Genomic DNA, 25477 nt, shown 5'->3' on the forward strand with positions numbered 1-25477 from the left:
TCCCTATGATATTGTAAATCTTTGGAATTGACAAGAATAAAATTGTCAAAAAATAAGGATTATGCTTTTCGCGCCAATAATTTTATTTTTTTTTTGTTATGTCAGTCTACAAACTATTGTTAAGGGTAATATTGTCTTTGCACAGTCAACTAACGGTCAATGTTAAAATTAACTGACGGTAGGGAGTTTTTTATAAATAAACAGATTCTCGCCATCTACTTACAACAAGTCCAAATCTCGAGAGAGATTTTTAAAAATTACCCGAGTTTTGAGGGTCCGAGTCACTTTTTACAACATTAGAAGTTTGTAAACAGTTGAGTAGTTCAATGATGCAAATGACTCCTCAATATATGAAGCCGAAGAAAGAGACATAAAGCGCGGTTTCGAACCAAAACCCATCTCTGCGCTTGAATTTCTCAATGCCAACTTGAACAAAGAAAATAAAGGCACTTGTGGGTTTTGGCTGGTTTGAGCTGTGATGGAGGGTAGCGATATTATTTACTGGGCTACTAATAGTTTACGTAGAAGTGCTTCTAGATGGAGAAGCACTTCTGAGGGTGCATTTTCAAGGTCCTCAAGAGAAGAAGAAGATGATGAGGAGGCTCTAAAATGGGCAGCTCTCGAGAAGTTACCTACGTATGATCGTTTGAGAAAAGGAATATTAACCACTTCGAGCGGACGTGCTAATGAAATTGATGTTGACAATCTTGGACCGCAAGAAAGGAAGTGGTTGATTGATAAATTGGTGAACGTCGCAGATGTTGATAATGAGAAGTTCTTGCTGAAGCTCAGGGACCGCATTGATAGGTATAATTTTTTTTTTTTTTTCAAAGTTTTCGTGGAAGCCAAACAGAGGAGCTCTGTTCTTGTTCTTTGAGCTATGATTTTTCCCTTTTCTTTGATAATTTGCAGGGTTGGAATAGACCTTCCCAAAGTCGAAGTTCGATATGAGCATGTGAATGTTGAAGCAGAAGCGTTTTTAGCAAGCAAAGCCCTGCCAACTTTTACTAGCTTTTTTACCAACATCATTGAGGTAGCAATCCACATATATAAATAATTAAGTTTTCAGTTGAAATTGTTCGTGTTCGTGTTAATTAAAATTGGTTGTGTTTGAAGGGTTTCTTGAACTCTCTTCAAATTCTTCCAACTAAAAAGAAACACTTGACAATCCTGAACGATGTCAGTGGAATCATAAAGCCAGGCAGGTGAGAACTGAACTCCAGTTCTTTTTTATTTTACTTGTATTTTCTTGAATTTATGGGTATAAGCTCAAATGGTGCAGAATGACATTGCTTTTGGGCCCTCCATGTTCTGGAAAGACCACGCTTTTGTTGGCTTTGGCGGGAAAGCTTGATTCTAAGCTAAAGGTAGTTCTATATAGTCAGTAAGAGCTCTAATTATTTCAGAAAGTATGGTCTCTAATTGGAGAATCAAAATGCCTCTTTATAGTTTTCTGGCAGGGTGACATATAATGGTCACGGCATGGATGAATTTGTGCCTCAGAGAACAGCTGCTTATATCAGTCAACATGATGTTCATATCGGAGAAATGACTGTGAGGGAAACTTTGGCCTTCTCTGCTAGATGCCAGGGTGTTGGATCCCGTTATGGTAGGTTTGATTTTTCTTTTTTTAATTTTTTAACCCTTTTGTTTTTACTTTGACTATAAATCCAACTCATTCTTTTTTGGAATTGAAGACATGTTAACAGAGTTGGCCAGAAGGGAGAAGGAAGCAGGCATTAAGCCTGATCCTGACATTGATGTCTATATGAAGGTGAGAAAAGCTGAGATATGTTTCAAACCTGTTGTTTGTTACAAGTTTAGTTTCAACTTAAGAATGTCTTCAATCACGTGTTCATGTCGCTTAAATTAAATCCTCGTAAACGTTATGATCAATCTTATAGAGTTAGATGGGCATCAATCTTATAGGCAAGGAGTTTCATTAATGGTGACTGAATTTCTTGTAATTCTCAGTCTTTCTCATGTCTCAGGCAGCAGCAACTGAAGGCCAAGAAGCCAATGTGCTCACAGATTATTATCTAAAGGTTCTAGGACTTGAGGTCTGTGCTGATACCTTGGTTGGTGATGAAATGATAAGAGGAATCTCAGGAGGGCAAAAAAAGCGTGTGACAACAGGTAAATGCCAAATTTAAAAATTATTTTCTATTTTGCTCACAGATTAGAACTACTGTCAATTCTTGAAAACTACTATCAACACTTGTGAAAGTTTCATTCAATTACAGGTGAAATGATGGTTGGACCTGCTTTGGCACTGTTTATGGATGAGATATCTACTGGTTTGGACAGCTCCACAACTTTCCAAATTGTAAATTCTATCAGGCAAAATATTCACATCCTTAATGGAACAGCTGTGATCTCTCTCTTACAGCCAGCACCAGAGACTTATGATCTATTTGATGATATTATCCTTCTATCTGATGCTCAGATTGTGTACCAGGGTCCCCGCGAACTGGTGCTAGATTTTTTTGAATCTATGGGCTTTAAATGCCCTGAAAGGAAGGGCGTGGCTGACTTCTTGCAAGAAGTAAGTGTAGAAAGAGCTGTTTATGTGATGTTTTCCATTAAAAGAGATTCTTATGAGCTGATTCTTGCAAGAAGTAGGTTCTAAAAACTATGATGAGCATCAGATGTAACTTCTCATATTCAATCTTCACAAATAATATGTGCAGGTGACATCAAGGAAAGATCAACAGCAGTATTGGGTCCATAAAGAGATGCCTTACAGGTTTGTTACAGCCCAAGAATTTTCCGAGGCGTTCCAATCATTCACTGTTGGACAGAAACTCGCAGATGAGCTTCGAACTCCATTTGATAAGTGCAAGAGCCACCCAGCTGCTTTGACTACCAAAAAGTATGGTGTGGGCAAGAAGGAGTTACTGAAAGCTAACATCTCAAGAGAACTTTTATTGATGAAAAGAAACTCATTTGTCTACATCTTCAAGCTCACCCAAGTGAGTATTAACAAACACATAAGTTTTGAATTGTTTTAATCTGTTCTTGAACTGATAATCATATATTGATTTGTTCCCTTGCCTTTAGCTTTCAAGTATGGCATTGGTATCTATGACACTCTTCTTCAGAACAAAGATGCACAAAGATTCAGTAAGTGATGGGGGAATTTATGTTGGTGCCACATTCTTCGCTGTTATGATGACAATGTTCAATGGAATGTCCGATATTTCTATGACCATAGCTAAGCTTCCTGTCTTCTACAAGCAAAGAGACCTCCGATTCTATGCAGCATGGGCATATGCTCTTCCTGCATGGATCCTCAAGATCCCTATCTCGTTCCTGGAGGTTGCTGTTTGGGTATTCCTTACCTATTATGTAATTGGGTTTGATCCCAACATTGGAAGGTAAATTTGCTAGTAACCAGAGAAGATTTTATCACATGATCTCTTTGTACAACTAGTTTACTAGGTAATTTTTGTTGGTGCAGGTTGTTTAAGCAGTTCTTGCTGCTCTTGCTTGTTAACCAGATGGCTTCTGCATTGTTCCGATTCATTGCAGCAGCAGGCAGGAACATGATTGTTGCTATGTCATTTGGTTCATTTGTATTGCTCGTGCTTTTCGCCTTTGGTGGATTTGTCCTTTCACGAGGTATAAAAAGTATATAACCGAAAGAGAAACTTCTTTGTCAAGATTTAACTATGCTTCCATTTAACTTTTAATAACACAGAGGACATCAAGAAATGGTGGGTATGGGGCTACTGGTGTTCGCCAATGATGTATGCGCAGAATGCAATAGTGGCTAATGAGTTTTTTGGGCACAGTTGGCGAAAGGTAATTCTCTGAATGAAACTTTTACATGATTGTTTATTTGCCTTTGAAAAAACAAATGCTGATGTCTAATCTTTTCATGTCACAGTTTACAAGTAACTCAAATGAGACACTTGGTGTGCAAGTTTTAAAGTCTCGTGGATTCTTCCCACATGCATATTGGTATTGGCTTGGATTGGGGGCTACAATTGGTTTTGTACTATTGTTCAACATCGGTTTCACCCTGTCTCTTACTTTTCTCAACCGTGGGTGTCTCTGCCTTCTTTACTTTAACTGCTACTTTTAAAGAAGCGAGTTTATGTTGTAATTTTGTGTGAATATATATGTGCAGAATTTGAGAAGCCTCGGGCTGTTATATCAGATGAATCTGAAAGTAATGATCTTGGTAACAGAATTGGAGGAACAGCGCAATTATCAACCCATGGAAGTAACTCCAGTCACAAAACTTGCTCAGGTGATGAAGCTGTTTTTATTTTTTTGACAAGTACCAGATATTTTGTAAGTGTCTTTTGATGCTAACTATTTATGTTAACAAGTAGAGAGTGAAGACATTACAGTGAAAGACTCCTTTTCCCAGTTGTTATCCCAGAGAGAAGTCACTGTTGGGGGAATTCAACCGAAGAAAAGAGGAATGGTGCTTCCATTTGAACCACATTCCCTCACCTTTGATGAAGTTAAATACTCTGTTGACATGCCAAAGGTAACATTAATATTCAAACCAATGAAAGTATGGATGATATCTTGATTCAATACATTGTAGTCCAGACATGACAACTAATTGGCTCAGTTTTAACATTTCTAGGAAATGAAACTTCAAGGTATTCTTGAAGACAAATTGATGCTTCTAAATGGTGTGAGCGGTGCTTTCAGGCCAGGTGTTCTTACAGCTTTAATGGGCGTCAGTGGCGCTGGTAAAACCACTTTGATGGATGTGTTGGCTGGTAGGAAAACATGTGGATACATTACTGGGAACATAACAATATCTGGTTACCCAAAGAAACAAGAAACATTTACTCGCATTTCGGGATACTGTGAGCAAAACGACATTCACTCTCCTTTTGTTACTGTATACGAGTCCTTGCTCTACTCAGCCTGGCTTCGTTTACCACCTGAAGTTGATTCTGAAACCCAAAAGGTTTGTACTTAAATTGCCTGGAGCGTTGCATCATTGAGACAGTTGATTCCCTGAATATATTCTTGGGTGTAGTCATACTAGTTTATAGTTTAACCCTTTGGTTTACAGATGTTTATTGAGGAAATCATGGAGCTTGTGGAGCTGAACCCATTGAGACAATCACTGGTTGGTTTGCCTGGTGAGAGTGGTCTGTCAACAGAACAGCGTAAGAGGCTAACCATTGCAGTTGAACTAGTGGCTAACCCGTCCATCATATTTATGGATGAGCCAACCTCAGGGCTCGATGCAAGGGCCGCTGCTATTGTAATGAGGACTGTCAGAAACACGGTAGACACTGGAAGAACAGTAGTGTGCACCATTCATCAACCAAGCATTGATATATTTGAATCTTTTGATGAGGTAAGAAAAATGTTAATACTGTATCATTTTTTTTGTTTTCCTTTCTTTTCCTGAGTGATATCAGCATTATTTAACAATGGATTGCAGCTGTTCCTAATGAAGCGAGGGGGACAAGAGATTTATGTTGGGCCATTAGGTCGCCATTCTTGCCATCTTATACGCTATTTTGAAGTATGACCCTCGTGTTTACATTGGAAATCTTACTTGATATAATATTAAAATTGACTTGCATAATTTACATTATGAAAGCATCTGCAATATGATACCTTTACCTTTATGAAGGGAATTCCTGGAGTAGAAAATATTAAGGATGGCTACAATCCGGCGACCTGGATGTTGGAAGTCACAGCTAAATCGCAAGAATTAACTTTGGAGATTGATTTTACTGATATTTACAAAGGCTCCGAATTATACAGGTACATAACCTGTAAACCAAAATCCATTCACCACTTTGCCAGTGAATTTGTTTAGCTAAGGATCGATGCTGATGTATGCCATGTGTGCATCAGGAGAAACAAAGCACTCATTGAAGAATTAAGCAGGCCTGCTCTGGGTTCAAAGGACCTCTATTTTCCTACTCACTACACTCAGTCATTTTTCATGCAATGTGTGGCTTGCTTGTGGAAACAACACTGGTCATACTGGCGAAATCCACCATACACTGCCGTTAGATTTCTTTTTACGGCCGTCATAGCTTTGACATTTGGAACAATGTTCTGGGACATGGGCACTAAAATGTGAGTTACAACAAGGACTCTTTAAAATCTATGTAATTACATTGCAGCTTGATGTGTCTTCCATAATAAATTTTGAAATTTTAATTCCTAGGAAAAGGAACCAAGATCTGTTCAATGCAATGGGTTCCATGTATACTGCTGTATTCTTCCTCGGTGCTCAATATTGTTCATCAGTGCAGCCAGTAGTCGCTGTTGAAAGGGCAGTATTTTGCAGAGAAAAAGGAGCTGGAATGTATTCTGCCATGCCATATGCATTTGCACAAGTACTCTTTTTTACTCATTATCTATTTGTTTTAATTTTCAAAGCAACTGTGTTTCTTTACTGATGTTCTATTTTCTTTTCTGTAGGTTATGATTGAGATACCTTACATATTTGTTCTGTCAGCAGTGTATGGTATTATAGTCTATGCCATGATTGGATTCGAATGGATAGCCGCCAAGTTCTTTTGGTATTTGTTCTTCATGTTCTTCAGTTTATTGTACTTCACCTTCTATGGCATGATGACTGTGGCTATGACACCAAACCACCACATTGCTGCCATTGTTTCGATTTTATTTTACGGGTTGTGGAATGTCTTTTCCGGGTTTGTTATCCCCAGAACGGTAAGTATATTGTTTTCCATTTTCCCATTTCTAATTTAGATGCTGGATATCATTGCTTATTAGAAATTTTTTAGCTAATTGTTTCCTTATCTTTTAACTTTAGATACTAGATAGATTTCACAGTTTACTGAAACTTTGTAGCTATTGTTTCTCCTTGTCTTTCAACTTGTCAAACAACAGAGGATTCCTCTGTGGTGGAGATGGTACTATTGGGCAAACCCTGTAGCTTGGACCATGTATGGATTGGTTGCTTCACAGTTTGGAGATGTAGAGGACAAAATGGAAAGTGGTGAAACAGTGAAACAGTTTGTGAGAAGTTATTTTGATTTCAAACATGATTTTCTAGGAGTAGTTGCAGTTGTTGTTGCAGCCTTTGCAGTGCTGTTTGGAGTGCTCTTCGCAGTAGGAATTAAGAGGTTTAATTTCCAGAATCGATAGGAATTCAATTTCATTTTTGAGATCAAGTCCGCTTAATGAAAAAGTAATGCCACCAAACATTCTAAGGCACGAAGGGGAATAGGGGTGCAGGTGCCTTGGCTAGTCTTGGTTGGCAATTTCCTCCCCAGTGTTATAAAAGGGGGCTGTCAGGATTTTGTAAGGTTTTTCAAAAATTATATCGATAGTTATGGGAATTGATTAAAATAATAGCTTTTTCATATTATGTTTGTACCCAGTATTAATTGGTGCCACTTAGAAACTGGTTTTGAAGATTGCTTGGAGAAGCTATCAGCATAGTTTTCAAAGAATGGATTAATTATGAAGCAAATAAAATAAGAAATCGACAACGCACTCACACAGCAAAAAAAAATTTGTTTTTGTATGTTTATTAGTATTTATTCTTTGATGTTTATAGCCCAGTTTATACATTTGATCTGTAATAGCTGTCGCTGCACTTGATCGGTGGTCAATATTCACTGCTGAATAAGACAATGAAGATCAGATCTTTATGAATCTCTGCTGATTTAGCTCACAATTTCGAGTTAACAGCTTTCCCACCAAGCCACAACTCGTTGAGGCATTTCGTCAAACACTCTGCAGTTTTCAGCAAAAATCTTTGTTTTTAACACGAAAGAGGTAAAAGTGCTCATACTCAATTTAGTCATGGGGAAGGATCGGTGCCCCCTTAGCATTACACAAGTTCTTATATCAATTTTAAATCATTATATTAAAGATGAATAAATGATTAAGATTGAAAACTTCGAGAAAACAAATTGTCATAAGGTTTTTCGCGATGAGAAATTTTAAAATATATTAAAGGTACTATGTCATTTTATAACAAGCAAATAATGGTATAACATGTATTATTTATTTTAAAAAACCACATACAATTAATGGCTGTATTAAATTTATTTACACATATCATACATACATTAATTGATTATATTACCTCTAATATATTCTAAAATTCCACGTTGGCTCAAAAATACTAATGCAATGGGATTAGCATAAGGATGGATTATATAATAACACTTCAATGTTAAAACACCGGGACTGTTTACTCAGCTGTTGAGTGTTAAAGTCATTTTTCTACTTAATGAATATTGCCATGAACTTTTATAAATTTATATAATCATAACCGCCTCTACCATACCATTCCATTTATGCTGTTAGATAAAACATAAAAATATACTTAATCACTTGATACATAATCAATAGCCATTTATAATAAGCGACACTGCTCTGTCAAAATTAACTAAAGCACAATATTTCTGTGCAGGAATTTCTATTACCGTTGAACTCACCAGAAGAGAGAAAAGCACTTGTTGGTTTTTGGTTGGTTTTGAATGGACGGTAGTCAGGATATTTTCATGGGCAGTACTAGCTTGTATAGAAGCACTTCTACATGGGGAACAAATTCTCGAGGTGGTTTTCCGAGGTCTTCAAGAATAAGAGAAGGAGATGACGAGGTGGAAACTCTAAAACGGGCTGCTCTTGAGAAATTGCCTACTTATAATCGTTTGAGGAAAGGGATATTAACTACTTCACGAGGGGAAGCTGTGGAAGTTTGATGTTTCAAATCTTGGACCGCAAGAAAGGCAAAAGTTGATCTTTAAATTGGTGAAAGATACTGATATTGATAATGAGAAGTTCTTGTTGAAGCTCAAAGACCGCGTTGATAGGTAAATTTTTTTTTCCCCCATTTTTCAGCAGCTCCAAGCGCCTTGGCTAGTCAAGAATGTGATTCAGGAAGGGCAAGGTCAAACAACAATATAATACAATTTTTTTTAACAAAAATAATAAGTAGCAGAATTTGAACTTTATTGCAAAAGAAGAGAATAAGTTGCAAAGAAATCTTAATTTTTGTACGGAATGAAGGAAATATGAAAGTAAGCGTATATAACTCGTGGTGGGCAGAAGTGAATCGGATTTTAAAAAAAAAAGTAGTCAATTTGATTCAATTTTTTCAGTTTCAGTCCGGTTATTTTCAAAAATTGATTTTTTTTTAAGCGTTATAATCGACTACTAAATATTGGTTTGGTTATTGATTCAAAATTTTAGAATTGAAAAAAAAGTTGAACTTTTTGGTAATTTTAAGAAATTAAACATTTGTCATATTATTATTGGTGCACATATTAATAAAATAAAAATATAAATAAACATATGGAAAATTTTAAAAAAATAAAAATAAAACCAAACCGATTGGTTTTGGTTTTTGAATTCGCTTAAAATCAAAGCCGAATCGATCCGAATTTTTTAGTTCGAACCAAACCGATGCCACCTCTAAGCATAATGAAATTAAATATATTGAAAGCAAGCGAGACGTTGTGTATAATGAGATGTTTTCCTTTGATATTATTTAAATTTTGAAAACTTAGAATTGATTTTTGTGATAAATAAACATATTTCTTTAAATTTTGCTCCTGTATCAGGGAGATTTAAATCATCCACTTTGTAAATAAGGAAAGAAAGTGTTAAGTAACTCAATTAATGAATTGTTGGTTAATAAATAAACTTAACTATTAGAAGATCTTTAATCTAATTTTTTAAAAGCTCGCCCATCTTGGGCATTAATTTGATCCACCCCAGCAATTGATATTCATATAACTTGTTTACCCAAAAGTTTGTAGGTGTTTGGTAAATATCACTAGCGGTAAGTAAATGTTAATTGATGTTGATAATTAACTTCAAAATTTGATAAGATTTGAGCTGAAATTATATTATTATTTAGTTGCTTTAATTTAATACATTATACATTATTTAATTTAGTACATTATATATGTTAAAAAATCAGTTTTTCTTATAAAAAATTTTAGGACCATCTCAGACAATACATAAGAATCCATAATCTAGAAAATCATATCTTGACAATCCGATTTTTCTTTTTCGTTGAAGTAATCTAAGATTTCAGATCACGATCCGTCACCACAACTCCTGTTAGATCACAATCTGTCACCACCACTCCTGTTAGATCACAATCCGTCACCGCCACTCTTATTAGATCACGATTTGTCACCAAATAATCTTCTAGGCTATGACTCAGAATTGATCAGCACTAGACGTGTGGGCATCCATTTCACAACTCCCAAAACAATCGACTTCTTTTGCGGTGTTTTTCTCAAAATGTGTATTTTTTTTAATACAGTATATTTTCTTCTTGAGAAAAATACACTTATATAATATCTCTTGTGAAACCCTAGATATGTATTATCTTTTATTATAATTCAAATAATAAATATTTTGAATTTAATATTATCTCTCCACTTATGTCAAAGCGGAGATCATGTGTAACCACTTTGGGGCCCACATTGTAAAATAACACAAGACTCCATTTGCACATGAATATAACACATGAGGTCTTAACAAATATTATAATTAGGTTTATCAGCTAATATGCTAGTTTTCTTGTTTTTAGGTCTAGTAGTGGCGCAGTTAATTAAGTAGCTAACCTGGAGATTATTTCGGAACATACAATAGTAACTACAACAATTAAGCAGTAAATGAACAAACCTAATAATTTAATTCCAACTCTACTCCACTATAAGATTGGAACTGACCTCCATAATTATATGCTCAAATAATAATTCGTCCCAAGTCACATTGATCTCTTTACTGCATAATCTTTTGTATCACATCGTTAATTAAATCGATATCTCAACTGTCTAATCAATTTAATTACATCTTGTTCCTTGATGCTTACTGGTTTTCCCTAATGATTATTTTCAACATACTAAATATGTTGACACACTCTGACCAGAGAATTCTATTATCAAGTACCGAAAACTCATCAAGAGATGTGTTATACAAATTTTATATTATTAATCTATAACTTCAATACTCATAATTGCTCCAACCAAGATACCGAGTAATCAGGACTTCAAAAGTGTGTGTCGTGCCCATTGGTAACTCAAATGGAATAATAATTACAATCACGAAATTATAACTAACTCAAGATTAAGATTACAGTAAAATCAATGTCTATGAGATTTAATAAGTCTGATAGTTATTATAAAGTTAATTAAATCTCATATGTGATCTAGTTCAATGTAGTCGTACTACATCAAAAAATTCATACATGATTAAAACAAATCATTTAATGAATTTATTACAGTCTATACCTAAATAAAGTGCCCAACTTTATTTATCAACACCGAACTTAATTTATTTAATCATAAGATAATTTGTGTTTATATTTTCTGTGAATTCACTTGGTGATCACATAAATGCATATAATATGATTAAATGAACTTTACTCAAAATATTAATGCAACTAAGATACTTAAATAAAATACCTCATTTATTTTATTAATTACAAAAATTGTTTATTACAATTAAATAAACATAAAAGAACATATTTTCCCAACAACCTCAGGGCTAGATGCAAGGGCTGCTTCAATTGTTATTAGAACTGTTAGAAACACCGTGGACACTGGAAGGACAGTAGTGTGCACCATCCATCAACCGAGCATTGAGATATTTGAAGCTTTTGATGAGGTGGGCAATGTTATTCTAGGTCAAAGAAGCATTAAGTTCCTTTTTTCCCCTCTCTATTGATTACGATTGTTCAAAAATGCATTACAGCTATTCCTAATGAAGCAAGGGAGACAAGAAATTTATGTTGGGCTGTTGGGTCGCCATTCTTGCCATCTTACCAGGTACTTTAAAGTACGACTGATGCACATTTTAATTATTACAATGGACATTAATCTATCTTGAAATATCATTTTGAAGTGACTTGTGTAATTCAAATCATGAAACCAGCTGACTCGTGTTTATTTGTTTCTTAAGGCAATTCCTGGAGTCGAGAAAATCAAAGATGGTTACAATCCGCCAACTTGGATGTTGGAAGTTACTGCTTCATCCTTCGGGGGCTGATTTTTCTGATATTTACAAACGCTCAGATTTGTACAGGTGACATGGCCTACAGACCAAAAATCCATTCATCACACAGCGAACGCATTCGTTAAGCTCAAAATAAATGCTGATGTCTGCGCTATATATCAGGAGAAACAAAATGCTCATTGAACATTTAAGCAAGCAAGCTCCAGGTTCAAAGGACCTCTATTTTCTTACTCAATACTCTTGTTATAATTTTGGAATGGCTAATAACAAGAACTAACTTGTTTCGTCAACCTTTAATCAATCAAGATCAAATTGAAACTGAGATTGATAAAGATCAAAGCAAAGAACAGAAAACAGAATTGAGTTTTAGGGAACGAGCTAACAAGTTTGAAGGAAAAATTCATACTCTTTTATTCATCAAAACTGAATACAAACAAATTACAGATGAAGAAAAGATTACAAGAATCACACATAAAGAAGAAGTACTCGAATTAATTAAGAAATGAGAGAGAGAGAGCTCTTATATCAGATATTACAAGCCAGCATCGCGTTTCTGGAAAACCGAGCCACGTTAGCAGAACATTACACAAGCACTCCTCAAATGATTACAATCTACATAATGACCCACATAACTCTTACTTAATTTCACTATGGTCCCTAAAACAGGTAATTACAACTTCACAACTCTCAGTCAGATTTCACCCAATTTATGGCTTGCTTATGGAAACAATGGTGGTCATACTGGCAAAATCCAGCATACACTGCTGTTAAATTCTTTTTTACAACCTTTACAGCAGTGTTGCTTGGGTCATTGTCTTGGGACTTGGGCGGTAGACATGAGTTACAACTAGGAGCCTGGAACAATACATATTTAAATGTTAATTCAAAGTCTCGTTCTTTCATCCGCCTTTTAATCTTAATCCCGACTTTTCAATTATAGCCAAAAGAGCCAAGATCTGTTTAATGCGACGGGTTCGATGTTCACTGCAATTATTTCCTCGGCGTTCAATACTGTTCGTCGGTGCAGCCAATAGTATCAGTTGGAAGGGCAGTCTTTTATAGAGAGCAAGCCGCTGGCATGTATTCCGGCATTCCATAGGCAGTAGCACAAGTAGTTGTTGGACTCATTACATGTATATTTGAAATGTTAAAAGAAGCATGTGTTTCATTACTGATTTTTAATATTCTTTCTGCAGATTATGGTTGAGGTTCCGCATATATTTGTTCAGTCACTAGTTTATAGTGTTATAGTCGATGCTATGATGGGATTTGACCGGACAGCCTCGAAGTTCTTTCGGTATTTATTCTGTGGTTATTACACCAAACCACCACATCGCTGCCATTGTTTCAACTTTATTTTATTGAATGTGGAGCCTAATTCCTGGGTTTATGATCCCAGGACCCGCAAGTACTATCCTGCCATTTCTATTTGATATGATAGATTTACCAGCTTGCGAATAAAAATTTTGTACTAATCGTTTCTTCATCTTTCAACTTGTCAAACCACAGAGGATTCCTATACGGTGGAGATGGTACTATTGGCCAAACCCTATAGCTTGGAGCCTTGGACATTGTATAGATTGATTGCTCTGCGGTTGGGGATGGGAGGAAAAAATGAAAAATGGTGAAACTGTGAAACAGTTTATCAGAAATTATTTTGATTTCAAACATGATTTTCTGGGAGTATTTGCCGTTGTTCTTGCATGCTTTGCAGCGCACTGGATTTCTGTTTGCTTTAGGAATTAAGCTGCTTGATTTCCAGAAGCAATAGACATTTAATTTCATTTTGAAGATCAATTCTGTGCTTAATGATGGCAAAGGAACTTCTACTAAACATGTGATGCACAATGGTAAATGCGTCACAGAGAGCTTTGGTTAACCCCTCTGGACTGTCTAGTCCACAATGTATCCAATGATATGGTTCCTATGAGTATTTTGTTTACATTGGTTTACAAAGATGCTAAAACATTTTTCTTTCTGCTTTTGTTCTGGTTTTGCTTGCTATACAAGACATCCCGGATGTGTATCCTCTAGAATATAGTATAATCTGTGTTATGAAAGTTGCATATGAAGTTTTATTTAAGATGCTACAGATGTTGAAATTCATATATTACTAATTTATGATACCAGAAGATAGAACATGTCTACTTTGAGGGCAAAAACTATGTTGCCCGTCGGGCGAGTAACCCCTTCTTTTGTACTTTTGTGGTTTAATTACAATGCAGTCCGTACTGGTTTTAAAACAAAAACATAGAGGTTTTTAAATTATGACAAATTAGTCCTATTTGTTTTAATTTTTCCTTTACATAGCCATTAAGAAAATTTTCGAACTTTTACTTTATAAACCTCTCATTACTCTCACACAAACCTTAGTCGAATTAATTCTCTCTCCATCCATATGCTTTATTTTTTTATCTTCTTCTTCATCAATCCTCCTCCACATCAACTATATATATAAATTCTTAAGTGTGTATCTTTAAATATGAATTTTATGTGGATCCACTATTATGCCATATGGTATAAAAATGAATCTACATGAAATTCATATTTAGACATCTGCATCCTAAAAGCTCTCATTTAGGCATTTAATAGTCTCTTCTTCATATATTCTGATCTTTAAAAAAGAAAAAAAATTAAAATAATTACAGCTCTTAATTTACTTTAAATCTAGTTTTTCCTCTTTCCCAACCGCCCCCTCGCCCGCCCCAACCCCCCAATATTTCTATGTAGCCCTTTAAATAAATAAATAAATATATATATATTCCAATCTAGAATTTCAAAGTGCGGAAACATCCGGAAAAATGCATAAACCATGCGGTTTAAGCGCTTTAAGTTTTAAGCCTTTAAAACCCCGCAATTTTAAAGTTTTCCTGGACGTTTTCCGCACTTTATGATCCCGGACCAGAAAACTACTATATATATATACATACAATGTAGATCTTTAGTCCTCTTGAGTTAAGGCATTTGTTTGAAAAATGAAACTTGCCAAAGTAGCGTTCTTGGATGGTCTCCTAGTTGCTTGGATAGAAATAGGGATGACAAAATCCTCCATGGGTTTGGGGCCCCATGGGGCTCCACCCCAAATGGGGTGGATTTTGAATAATTTTTGGGGATTGGGGTGGGAAATAAGGAAAAAATAATTCACAAATTCTTAATAGGGTGGGGTTTGATTTTCTACTCCCCACCCCACCCCAACCCAGTTCCCATTGTATATAAATATTTTTCTAATTTTTATTTAATAATTTTTGTTTCATTAGTTACAATGTTAGTTAATAATTTTTTTTAATTTTTACTTGATATAAATGGGCTATAACTAAAAGAAAACCCTATAATATAATTTTTATTCAACCTAAAACATTGTTATGTTTTCTTTTTTCCTTTGAGACACTGCTCTCTTCAAATATTTTTCAATTTTGATATCATTTCAAGATATTATTTCAAACATTTGGAAATGTTTTTAAAATAATTTAAATATTTTATAATATGGTAATGATTTTTTAAGTTTTTAATTTTTAATTTATTAAAATCATGTATTTATATCTACTATAAAATAAATAATTAAGGAATGGGGTGGGATGAGGAAATTATTCCCCACTTGGGGATTCCCTATCCCCATTCCATTAAATTTATTTTGGAATGGGGTGGGGAATGGAGTGGGCTTCCCCACCCCCACCCCACCCCTTTGCCATCCCTAGATAGAAGTAATTATTCAGAATGTTTTTTTTAAAAAACACAAGATTTTAGTTAAAAATTCAAATAGATGTAATTCCAAATAATGGCAAAAGTGATCTTTTTATAAAGATTTCTTTAACATATTCTAATAGTGATAAGGGACAAGAATTTTTTATGTTACAAAAATCATTTTAAATTTTTTTATTTCTTGTAAAACATGCTATATATAACGTTAACTTTAAGAGATCTTCTTGTACTTAGAGATGACTAAAAAACCAGGGCCGATCGGCCTGGGTGTTTCAGATTGGACTTGACCTGATCCAAACATGTTTTCTAGACACTAGGCCTGGGCTCAAGCTTTACCTAAAAAGCTAGAGCCTAGATCGAAATACCAAGAAATATTTAAAAAATTATATATTATTTTAATTAAAATACATCTTTTAACATATAGTTAGCCCACTCATAACTTATATTTAAAGTTTAAAATCCTTTAAGTTAAAGCTTAATCTAACAAAAAAATAAAATTTTATAAAGTTAAAATTTGTAGAACATAATAGAATAATTTTTTTTTAAAATGTACAATGTAAAATTAGAGCTTTTTATATTAGCCCGAACAGCCCGATCCTATAAAAGACATCCTAGGCCGGGCTCAAACTTTGTCAACCTTGGCTTGAGCCGGACATTCTTTAACTAGCCAAAATTAACACCCTGGAAGGTATTAGAAATTTATTTTCTGTAACTAGCCAAAATTGACACCATGTAAATTTAGTTTGGAAGAAGCATTCAAGAATATTTTAATCTTCATATTTATTTGTACTTGTCATGAAATTTTGATCATATAATTGTTAAAAAGGAATTTGTGTGACTACTTGTGAAACTAAAGGAGTGGCCAATATACTGTCAAAAGCGGTTACCAGTCAGCTCTGAAAATTAGATTTCCAGCCATGCCTTCAAGCTCGGAGCCTTCGAAAAATGAGTGGAATATCATTTGGTCTCTTGCTTTGCCGCAGAAGATCAGAATTTTTTTTGGAGGGCAGCCAAAAACTTACTTCCTTCAGCTGAGAATTTATGGAAGAGGAAGATTGTCCAAGAGCCTACCTGCCAACGTTGTAAAATGGGAATAGAGGATGTGTGTCATGCCTTAGTTGATTGTAAAGCAGCCAAGAAGGTTTGGAGACTATCCTTTTTTGATAATGATATTCAAGCAACCCTTGGGCAGGATATTTTGAGCTTGTTGCATGGCATGAAAAGATTGAGAAGCAAAGCTGATGTAGACTTGTTTGCCGCGATTCTCTAGGCAATGTGGAATGCAAGGAACCAATGGCTGTTCAAAGGCAAGCGAGAGAACCCCCAATCTGTTGTGGCTGAGGCTGAAGCTGTGATGGAGGCTTATAAGAGAGTGCAGCCTTCAGCTGATGTAAGCTATGGAAAGCAGCAGCAAGTGGCACAGCTGGAATGGAATCCCCCTCAAGAAGGTTTTGTTAAGATCAACACTGATGCCGCTACCAACTCAGAAAAGAATCTTGCTGGGTTGGGGGCTGTGATTAGAGATGAAACGGGGCAAGTGACAGCAGCTGTGATCAAGGTTTCAAAATTCCATGGCAGTGTAGCTTATGCTGAGGCAGAAGCTATGGAATGGGGCTTGCAAGTGGCAAGAGATGCGCAGGTGAAAGAGGTAATTTTGGAGTCAGATTCGCAAGAAGTAGTTAATTTAGTAAACAACAGACAGGGCAGCAGATCCGAGGTCTATTGGGTAGTGTTGGAAATTCAAAAATTGAAAGAAAGCTTCGATCATGTTAGTTGTGTGTATACACATAGATCTTGCAATGCCATTGCCCATTCTCTAGCTAAATTAGCATTAGAGAAATGTGAAACTGTTGTATGGAAGGGTTCATACCCTCTACAAATCATGTATCTATTATCTCCTCTGAATTAATAGAAGTTTCTTTTCAAAAAAAAAAAAAATTAATCTTAAGAGTATGGGTGGCTTTTTCCCAAAATTAATTGTAAACTAATTTATTAGGTGAGATTGATTGAATTAATAATGACTATTAGATGAACATTTTATATGTTTTGAAAATAATAGTTATAATATCATATTTTTAGCACATTCAGAGGAGCACAGATCACAGATAGCTTTATTTCAACCTGGAAACCGCAAATATTTACTCGTCGAGATTACAATGAATCAGCAGAGAACTCTCACAATGGCAAAGTAAATCCTGTTGGAAATCACAGCTATCTCCCTCTAGTCATCAGCTTTTACCATGCTAAAACAGCGCTTTGCTGAGTCTTAAACTCATCCGTAGATGATATGGATGATTCTTGTTCATTGCTGAATCACCTTCACAGGTCACCATCATGCGCTGAGGCAGTACTTGCAGTACAAGAGAGAGAGATGGAAAGGTCTGATTGGAAGATTACTCAGTGAGACAGTATGTCGAACTCCTAATTCATTTCATCGAACACCTAGTTCATTTCGTTGAACACCTTGCTCAGACTAACAACTAAGCACCTCAATTATATAAAATCCGTACGAGTAAAATAATAGAACACAACAAACCTCATCATATTATGGAGGCTCCTCTTATCCATGAGTCTTCCACCGGCAACACCGATCAATCATCTTTGCCATCACCAATCAAAAGAAATACAAATCAGTATAACACAGTTTACAGCAAGTGTGAATTTTTACTTTTAAATAGAATTAGATAGAAAATAAACACATGATAAGGAAGACAGAAATTAATTTGAGCTTTTAGACTCACAGAGGGAAAACAGAATGTGAGGAAACAATGGCTCTATTGTTGATGGGTGTTGATTTGGTCTCTGCAAATTCGCTTGGGACTCGGTTCCATTTCATCTTCATCATCATAAGATCCACTCATGCCGACCTTATCATGCAATATCCTAATTTTGGTGCATTCTTCTTCACTGCCAAGAATTAATTTCAGAGTGTTGGGTTTGTTGTCGTTCGGATTTGCATACACTGGACACACCCCACAACATTTCACCTGATGACATTTTTCGTTTTTACACTCAACGGAGAACTCAAATGAGATAGTTGTTTGATTATTGCCATCATCAGGTACCTCAGTATTCCAGCAGGGCTCAAATCCGAGTAACACATGATCCGAATCCATAGACCCATTAAGACTCAAATTGTAATAGTCATCAACATTATTGTTCGCTTCCAAGCGAGTCTTGGTTTCAAAATTGTAGCTGCATTTGACATTGCAATATTTGCCACTAGCATCAATATCTTCCTCAAATTGAATAACAGCACAAAGAGCAAACCCGACTAAGTTTCTGCTGCAAGAACGCCGCGGCAGTTGAATTGTTAATGAAGATCCTGAACATTGATTGCTGAACCAGTCAGGAATTTCACTCCCAGGAAAACAATTGCAGAGTCCGTAGGGTGTATAATGTACCTGTAACACGAAAATCATGATTTCCAATCTAGTGAAGAGAATCAGAGCAGAAAGAAAGAAAGTTGCTTAATTACCATTTCATAGCAAGTCTCAGTGATGCACTTGCCATATGCTGAATTCTTTGTTGTGAATCTGCTAAAATCTTCTTGTGTGCCTCTTTTTCATTCAGCTTCAGGCAATTAGTAAAATCAAAAAATAGTATGCCGTCCATAATTCCACTAGAGTGTTCGTAAATTGTTTCCAGCATGGATGCATCTAGTTCTTCTACAGATGATGGAATCTCTGGCAAAGTTTGGAGTCGCTTGCAATTTTTTGCTTCTAAATAGACTAGATATATTGGAAGCTCTGGTAAAGACTGAAGCATGTTGCAATTGCTCAAGTGAAGATATCTCAGCTGTGAAAGTTGCTTGACACTTGTTGGCAACCTCTCGAAGTGATTTCCACTTAGAGCTAACCATACAATTGAGGACAAAGAGCCAATGTCCGGAGGAATTTCTGTTATATTACAGTCGGTTAAATGCAACTCTGTTAAAGAAGATAAACCAGATAGTAATGGTGGCAATACCAAACCTCTGCATCCAGAAAACTTGAGTTTTTTAAGTTGGTTTAAATCTGAGATAGAGGATGGTAGCTGACCTATGGCCGAAAACTCTGCATTGAGGTACTTCAAAGATTTTAAATTTTCTAGCTTTTCTGGCAAACTAGCTAGTTCAGAGCAATCCCCCAGGTCTAACTTTCTGAGCCCTTCTAAATATTCAATTGAAGATGGTAGATTTCTAATTGCCGTCTCTCTCAAATCAATTTCTAGCAAATGCTCCATTTTCTCCAAAATTTCTGGGAAAGTCTCAAGGTTTGAGCAGCCACCAAGTTCAAGCCAACAAAGAGATTTCAATTTACAAATGCTAGTCGAAACCCTCTTTAGCCTCTTGCAAAAACTCAGGTCTAAGGTTTCAAGATTTGTTAGGCACTCGATAGACGAGGGAACTTCTTCTATTCGGGTGTTCCATAGTCTTAGCTCTATTATATTCCCCGAAACCAGTGGAAATTCCGTGAGGTTAACACAGTCTGAGAAATCCACAGCTATAGGAGATCTAAAATATATGTTGCGTGGAAAGGAAACAAGGCTCCGACAGCCCGCCAAACTCAGCACACTGAGATTGTTGAAATTTTGTATTGATGAGGAAATGTAAGGCAAGTTTGTACAATTCAAAAGATTTATTCTCTCAAGATTTGGGGTTTCTACTAAGTCTGGAATCTTAGTAAGATATTTGGAATGGTGGAGGTCAATAAATTTTAACTTGAAAGCTTGCTGTAAAAGAAGATCAATAATTAGTGTCAATAGCTTGTTATATACACACACATATATATACTCACAAAAAGAAAAATTAATTTTACATTTTACCTTTTTTCCCTCCCAGATTTGCTCAACATTACTGTAAGGTAAGTTGAGTTCAATAAGATTCTCTGGATCAAAATTCAAAGGAAGCGTCTTCAAAGAATACTGGTGCCAATGAAGATATCTCAATTCCTCTGGAAGATATCTAAGACCTTGGTCTAGATGTACTTTAGAGCTCATAATTGGAACACCTTTATATTCAGGCATGTAGAATTTCAGGAATCTTAGATTTGACATATTTACAAAGACATTACCATCCAAATGTATGTCTCTTGTTTTAGACAAATTCAGTAATATACCTTCGATTGCATCCGTCCCCTTATGAACAAAAGCACAGAATGAATAATTAGACTAAATTCACAAAATATAAATCTATTTTAAAATTAAATAGAACTCCTTAAGCGAAAGCATGAATATAGTTAGGAAAAGTGTGAGTACATGCATGTAGCCCTATTTAAGATCAAATATTAAATAGGTGGAATTTTACCTTATTTTTCTTCAATACATGATAGACATCCTCATAATACCACAACCTGCTACGTTTGCCTGGTTCTTTGACTGATTCTTGACGAACAATTTCTCGTCCCATTTTTTGCAATAAATCATGCATTTGCACCTTGTTGTTACATGATATTGTCACAAGCGACTTATCAACAAGGACACTCAAGCAATAGTGAGCAAAATTAGGATCATCTTGTATCTTTGTTACATAATCTTTATCCTCTCCTTTAAGAAAACATGCAATGTCCAGAAACATACTTTTTTCTTCTGCCTTCAGTTCATTATAAGTGACCTTTAGCACATCATAGATATCAGGGTCGGAAATTCGTATTAAGTTCTCCAATGCAATTTTCCAATCAACTTTGCTCTTTCGATGAAGGAAAGAACCCAACACTCTAAGCGCTAATGGATTGCCATTTGCATAATCCAGTACACGCTTTGAGAGCACTAAGAGATCTTCAGGGCAATGGTTTCCTTTAAAGGCATGGTTACAAAAGAGCTCAAGAGCTTCAGGATATTCCAATCCCTTCACCTCATATACGTCACTCACTCCGAAATTGTACAAAACTTGTTTATCTCTAGTGGTTACAATAATTCTACTTCCCGGACCAAATCGATCAAGCCCTCCAGTTAAATAACTCAGTTGTCCACATTTATTCACATCATCGAGAACTATGAAAACAGTCATCTGCTGTAGCCTTTTCTTAATAATTTCGGGAATAATGGGGGTTCTTATTTTGAGATCTTCTCCTAATACTTCAGAAACAACTCGTTCTCGCAAATTTGTCAATCCACCTCCTTTCTCTGATTCTTCCCTTACACTTGCCATGAAGCACTTGCCTTCAAACTCCCTAGAAATCTGATTGAAAAGAGCTCCAGCAATTGTTGTTTTTCCTATACCACCCATGCCCCACAATCCTACAATGCGAAAATCTGGCGATCCGGCACTCAACAATGATTTAATTTGTTCAATTCGAGAATTTAAACCAACTAGGCCTTCAAGGTTAGTTGAAACTGTTATATTTTCCAATTTCTTCAAAATGTCTTTGACAATTTCCTCTACAAGTTTAGCCTCAGGCCTTGCAATTATGAAAGAGGAACAACGGTTATCAGATATAGAATGGATAGAATCAGAAAAAATAAAATAAATATTTTATATTTAATAATAGAAGACAGATAAGATGAGTGAATTAAAGATATCGTTTATATTTTGGATTGGAGTGGGAATCCTGAGGAGTGGGAATCGTAGGATTAGGAGTGAGGAGTGAGAGTGAGAGTATGTTGTTTACTTACATTGAAATAGAAGTATGGAATTGAAACTAAAATTCAATTTATATGTTTACATTGTCTTGGATTAGGAGTAAATTATTTTAAATTATAATTTTACCCTTATTTAAAGAATTATAATTTTTAATTACAAAATTAATAAAAAATATATTTGAAAAATAAAATATTTATTTTATTATATTTGTAAATTAATAATAATTATTAATATTCTTAATTATGTAAATCATAATTTTTTATTAATTTTAATTTGAATTAAGTAAATAAAAAATTACTAATAATAGCAACACAAATGAAACATTATTATTGATAATATAGTACAAAATTAATATTTTCTTATAATAAAATATTTATTGTTATTAATTAAATAAATATAATACTATTATTTTTAAATAAATATAATAATATTAAATTTTCAAATAAAGTTAGAATATAGTAATATTATTAATTCTCTAGGAGTATAATAATATTATTTTTAAGTAATTTCAACTTAGAATCAATGTAAATTATTATTTGTATTTAAATATAATAATATTATATTTAAATATGTTTAATATTATTATTTTTAATAAATTTAATTTATAAAATAATAAAATATTATTATTTAAATAAATATAATATTATTTATTTTATTAAATTTAATAAAATAAATATTTTATTATTATTATTAATAGATTTAATTTATAAAATAATATAATAATATTATTAAAATAAATATGATATTATTTATTTTATTTTAAATATAAGGCTAAAAATGGAAGAGAGGGAGTGGATTCCCACTCCCAACTCCTCCCATGGGAGTGAGAATCCCACTCCCAACTCCTCCCATGGGAATGAGAATCCCACTCCCCACTCTCCACTCCAAAATTAAGTGGGGCCCACGGAGTGAGATTCCCACAATCTCACTCCCCCTTAAAAATTATAAGTAAACACTAAAGTAGGAGGAATTTACACTCCTCACTCCTACTCTAGAAAATAAACACTACATAAATATATGTTTCCTTCATTTTCAATTTTCATTTTTTTCCCTTACAATCACAGGGTATGTTTGGATTGCTTTAGTTTCCCCATGAATAAATCTTTAATAATTTGATAAGTGTTTGATATATTAAAGATTTAAGAATATAAGACGATCACTTTTCAAATAATTTATTATACAAATTCACCTAAATACCCTATATACCATTTGATTCATCTTGTATAGATCCATTAATAAATGTTCAGATTTGGTTCAAATCAATATTTTAAACCAAACAACTACAGTGTGCTTAGTCATTTATTCTCAAACAAAAATTAAATAAGCAAACATGTGTTTGAAAAAAATAACCCTTACAAATAGAGTTTGTTTATAACTTTTTGGGCAAACAATATTTGAACTCCTAACAGTTCTACAAATCAAAATATTTGGTTATAATAATCTATAACATTCTGTCATTTCGTTCAGTCGTTATTCGTATAAATTAATAGAGATTGTCTAAATTGTTTTGGCCGAATAAAATTTTGAACTCTTAAGAAAATCTAAAGAGTCACCTGGTATTCATGGAATACCATCCGGATAGATTGGATGCTTCGGTCAAAACAGCCCTCCAAATTTGAACCTTTTGTGGCATGTTTTTGAACTGTTCTTCATGCTCAACGAAGGCATCCGCAAAACATCCAGTTTGATTTCTCACGTCCGATGGATCAACTTGGTAGAAAACTGGAACAACCGTTTGGCCATTCATGTTCTTGCATTCAAGAATCTCGACAAGTTCATCCAGGCACCATTTGGAAGATGCATAGCGTTTTGAGAAGATGATTACCGAAATCTTTGATCCTTTCATTGCGTTCAAAACAGCTTGCGAAATCTCATCTCCTCTGCTAAGTTCTTCATCAATGAAGGTTTTTATATTCTTTCGGCAGAAAGCTGCATGGAGATGACTAGTAAAGTTGTCACGAGTATCCTCCCCTCTGAAACTGAGGAAGACATCGTATTTGCTTTGAGCAGAATGGCTGCGAGAAGATGAAGCCATGTAGAAACTTTTATGAATTCTTCTAGACGGAAATAGAGATTGTTGAGTGTAGATTTAAGAATAATATTTGTGTAAGTGAATGGAGTGAGTGTTTGGAGCTTTTGTAAATTTCTTTAGACTTTCATATTGCTAGCTAGCTTCTTTTTTTTAAAAAAAAATCACCACTAATTCTATCCTTTTCACTTTGAGTAACTGAAGTTGGTTGAAATTAATTAATCGTCAACTACCGAAAGTGTGGTGTTGACAAACACACCACTAGCAGTCTTTATTGGTGGAAATTTTGATTTTCGATAAGGCTATCCGAGCCCAACAAATTGTACTCTACATCAATTTCTCTTTCCACCCATTCCAGAGATTTAAAAATCATTTAAATAATTGGTGCTAATATATGTTTCAGGAATGACAAATCTGAGCCCTTGGAAGGTGCCTGAAAGGGTCCAAACGATATAGGTACGGTCGTGAATTTAGGTGACAGTAAATATTTAATAAAGGCACGGTTGGTTATTTTGCTATATTGCGAAATCACAATTGGTTGGTCACCATGTCTAGTGTTGATATCGGTATTTATTCTGATGATGTTGATATTACTAAGGTGGAAGCTTCACACTTGTTTATGGATTGCAAGGAAGATTGGTTTATCTCTTATGATTGTGGAGCCAGACTAGTTGCATGTTACTCAGTTGAATTTGAATAAGGCAGCACTCGTAATGAGTTTTTTTTTTTTTGGGTCCGCCCAAAGAATCAACAACTATTATTACCAATGCAAGGTTCAGGACTTTTCGTATCTCCAGGATCTAAAAGCAAGCACTAACGTATTAGATAAGTAATGCTCTTTGTTGTTCTTGTCATTTTGTGTCAATGGAGGATTTTTTACAAAGCAGGTAACAGAAGCAGAATGATAGACTAGACAAACACTAAATATCATTTAGTATCGAACCAAGTAAATGCGATTAGGTTATATTTTAACCGAAGTGTGATTAAATCTTATTCTAAATTTCTAATTCAAATGATTCAATGAGACTTTGATAATACTTTAAGTAAGATTAAACGATACACTATAATTTGAATAACTTCACAAAAGAGATTTTGATAGATCATCCCAAAGAAAATTATAAAAGAGGAGTTTTAATTGAACAACTAAACTTTTACTAACAATGACAAGAACTCCCATTTTTGATAGGGTAAACTTACTTCTCCAAATTAAGTTAGAAGGAAAATTAAATCAC

The 25477-nt window shown here is 34.7% G+C and overlaps 2 protein-coding genes and 1 pseudogene across 14 annotated transcripts; 2 read left to right on the top strand and 1 right to left on the bottom strand.

The window, feature by feature from the left end:
• Positions 1-478: 478 nt before the first annotated feature.
• Positions 479-7113, top strand: LOC18045900 (pleiotropic drug resistance protein 1). 13 transcript variants are annotated; one of them, XM_024187873.1, is made up of 23 exons: positions 479-807; positions 913-1033; positions 1117-1205; positions 1283-1367; positions 1450-1609; positions 1698-1774; positions 1992-2136; positions 2244-2545; positions 2691-2972; positions 3061-3377; positions 3461-3621; positions 3701-3804; positions 3890-4046; positions 4133-4266; positions 4343-4501; positions 4604-4936; positions 5045-5335; positions 5423-5506; positions 5618-5751; positions 5845-6072; positions 6164-6335; positions 6421-6675; positions 6856-7113. In XM_024187873.1, the coding sequence occupies exons 1-23, from the start codon at positions 479-481 to the stop codon at positions 7111-7113; spliced, it is 4377 nt and encodes a 1458-aa protein (XP_024043641.1). The 13 variants fall into 13 exon arrangements, with proteins under 13 accessions (XP_024043641.1, XP_024043647.1, XP_024043642.1 ...); XM_024187879.1 differs by having other exon boundaries at positions 4391-4501; XM_024187874.1 differs by having other exon boundaries at positions 4133-4255; positions 4338-4501.
• A 1346-nt stretch (positions 7114-8459) lies between these two features.
• On the top strand, positions 8460-13726 carry LOC112099621 (annotated as a pseudogene).
• A 4702-nt stretch (positions 13727-18428) lies between these two features.
• On the bottom strand, positions 18429-24251 carry LOC18045901 (disease resistance-like protein DSC1). The gene is made up of 5 exons (XM_024187040.1): positions 23770-24251; positions 20942-22034; positions 20461-20772; positions 19165-20367; positions 18429-19058 (listed from the first exon to the last, which is right to left on the bottom strand). The coding sequence occupies exons 1-5, from the start codon at positions 24249-24251 to the stop codon at positions 18429-18431; spliced, it is 3720 nt and encodes a 1239-aa protein (XP_024042808.1).
• Between the last annotated feature and the right edge of the window lie 1226 nt (positions 24252-25477).

The sequence above is a fragment of the Citrus clementina genome, unplaced genomic scaffold (genome assembly GCF_000493195.1).
Source record: "Citrus clementina cultivar Clemenules unplaced genomic scaffold, Citrus_clementina_v1.0 scaffold_3, whole genome shotgun sequence".
Classification (NCBI taxonomy): Eukaryota; Viridiplantae; Streptophyta; class Magnoliopsida; order Sapindales; family Rutaceae; genus Citrus; species Citrus x clementina.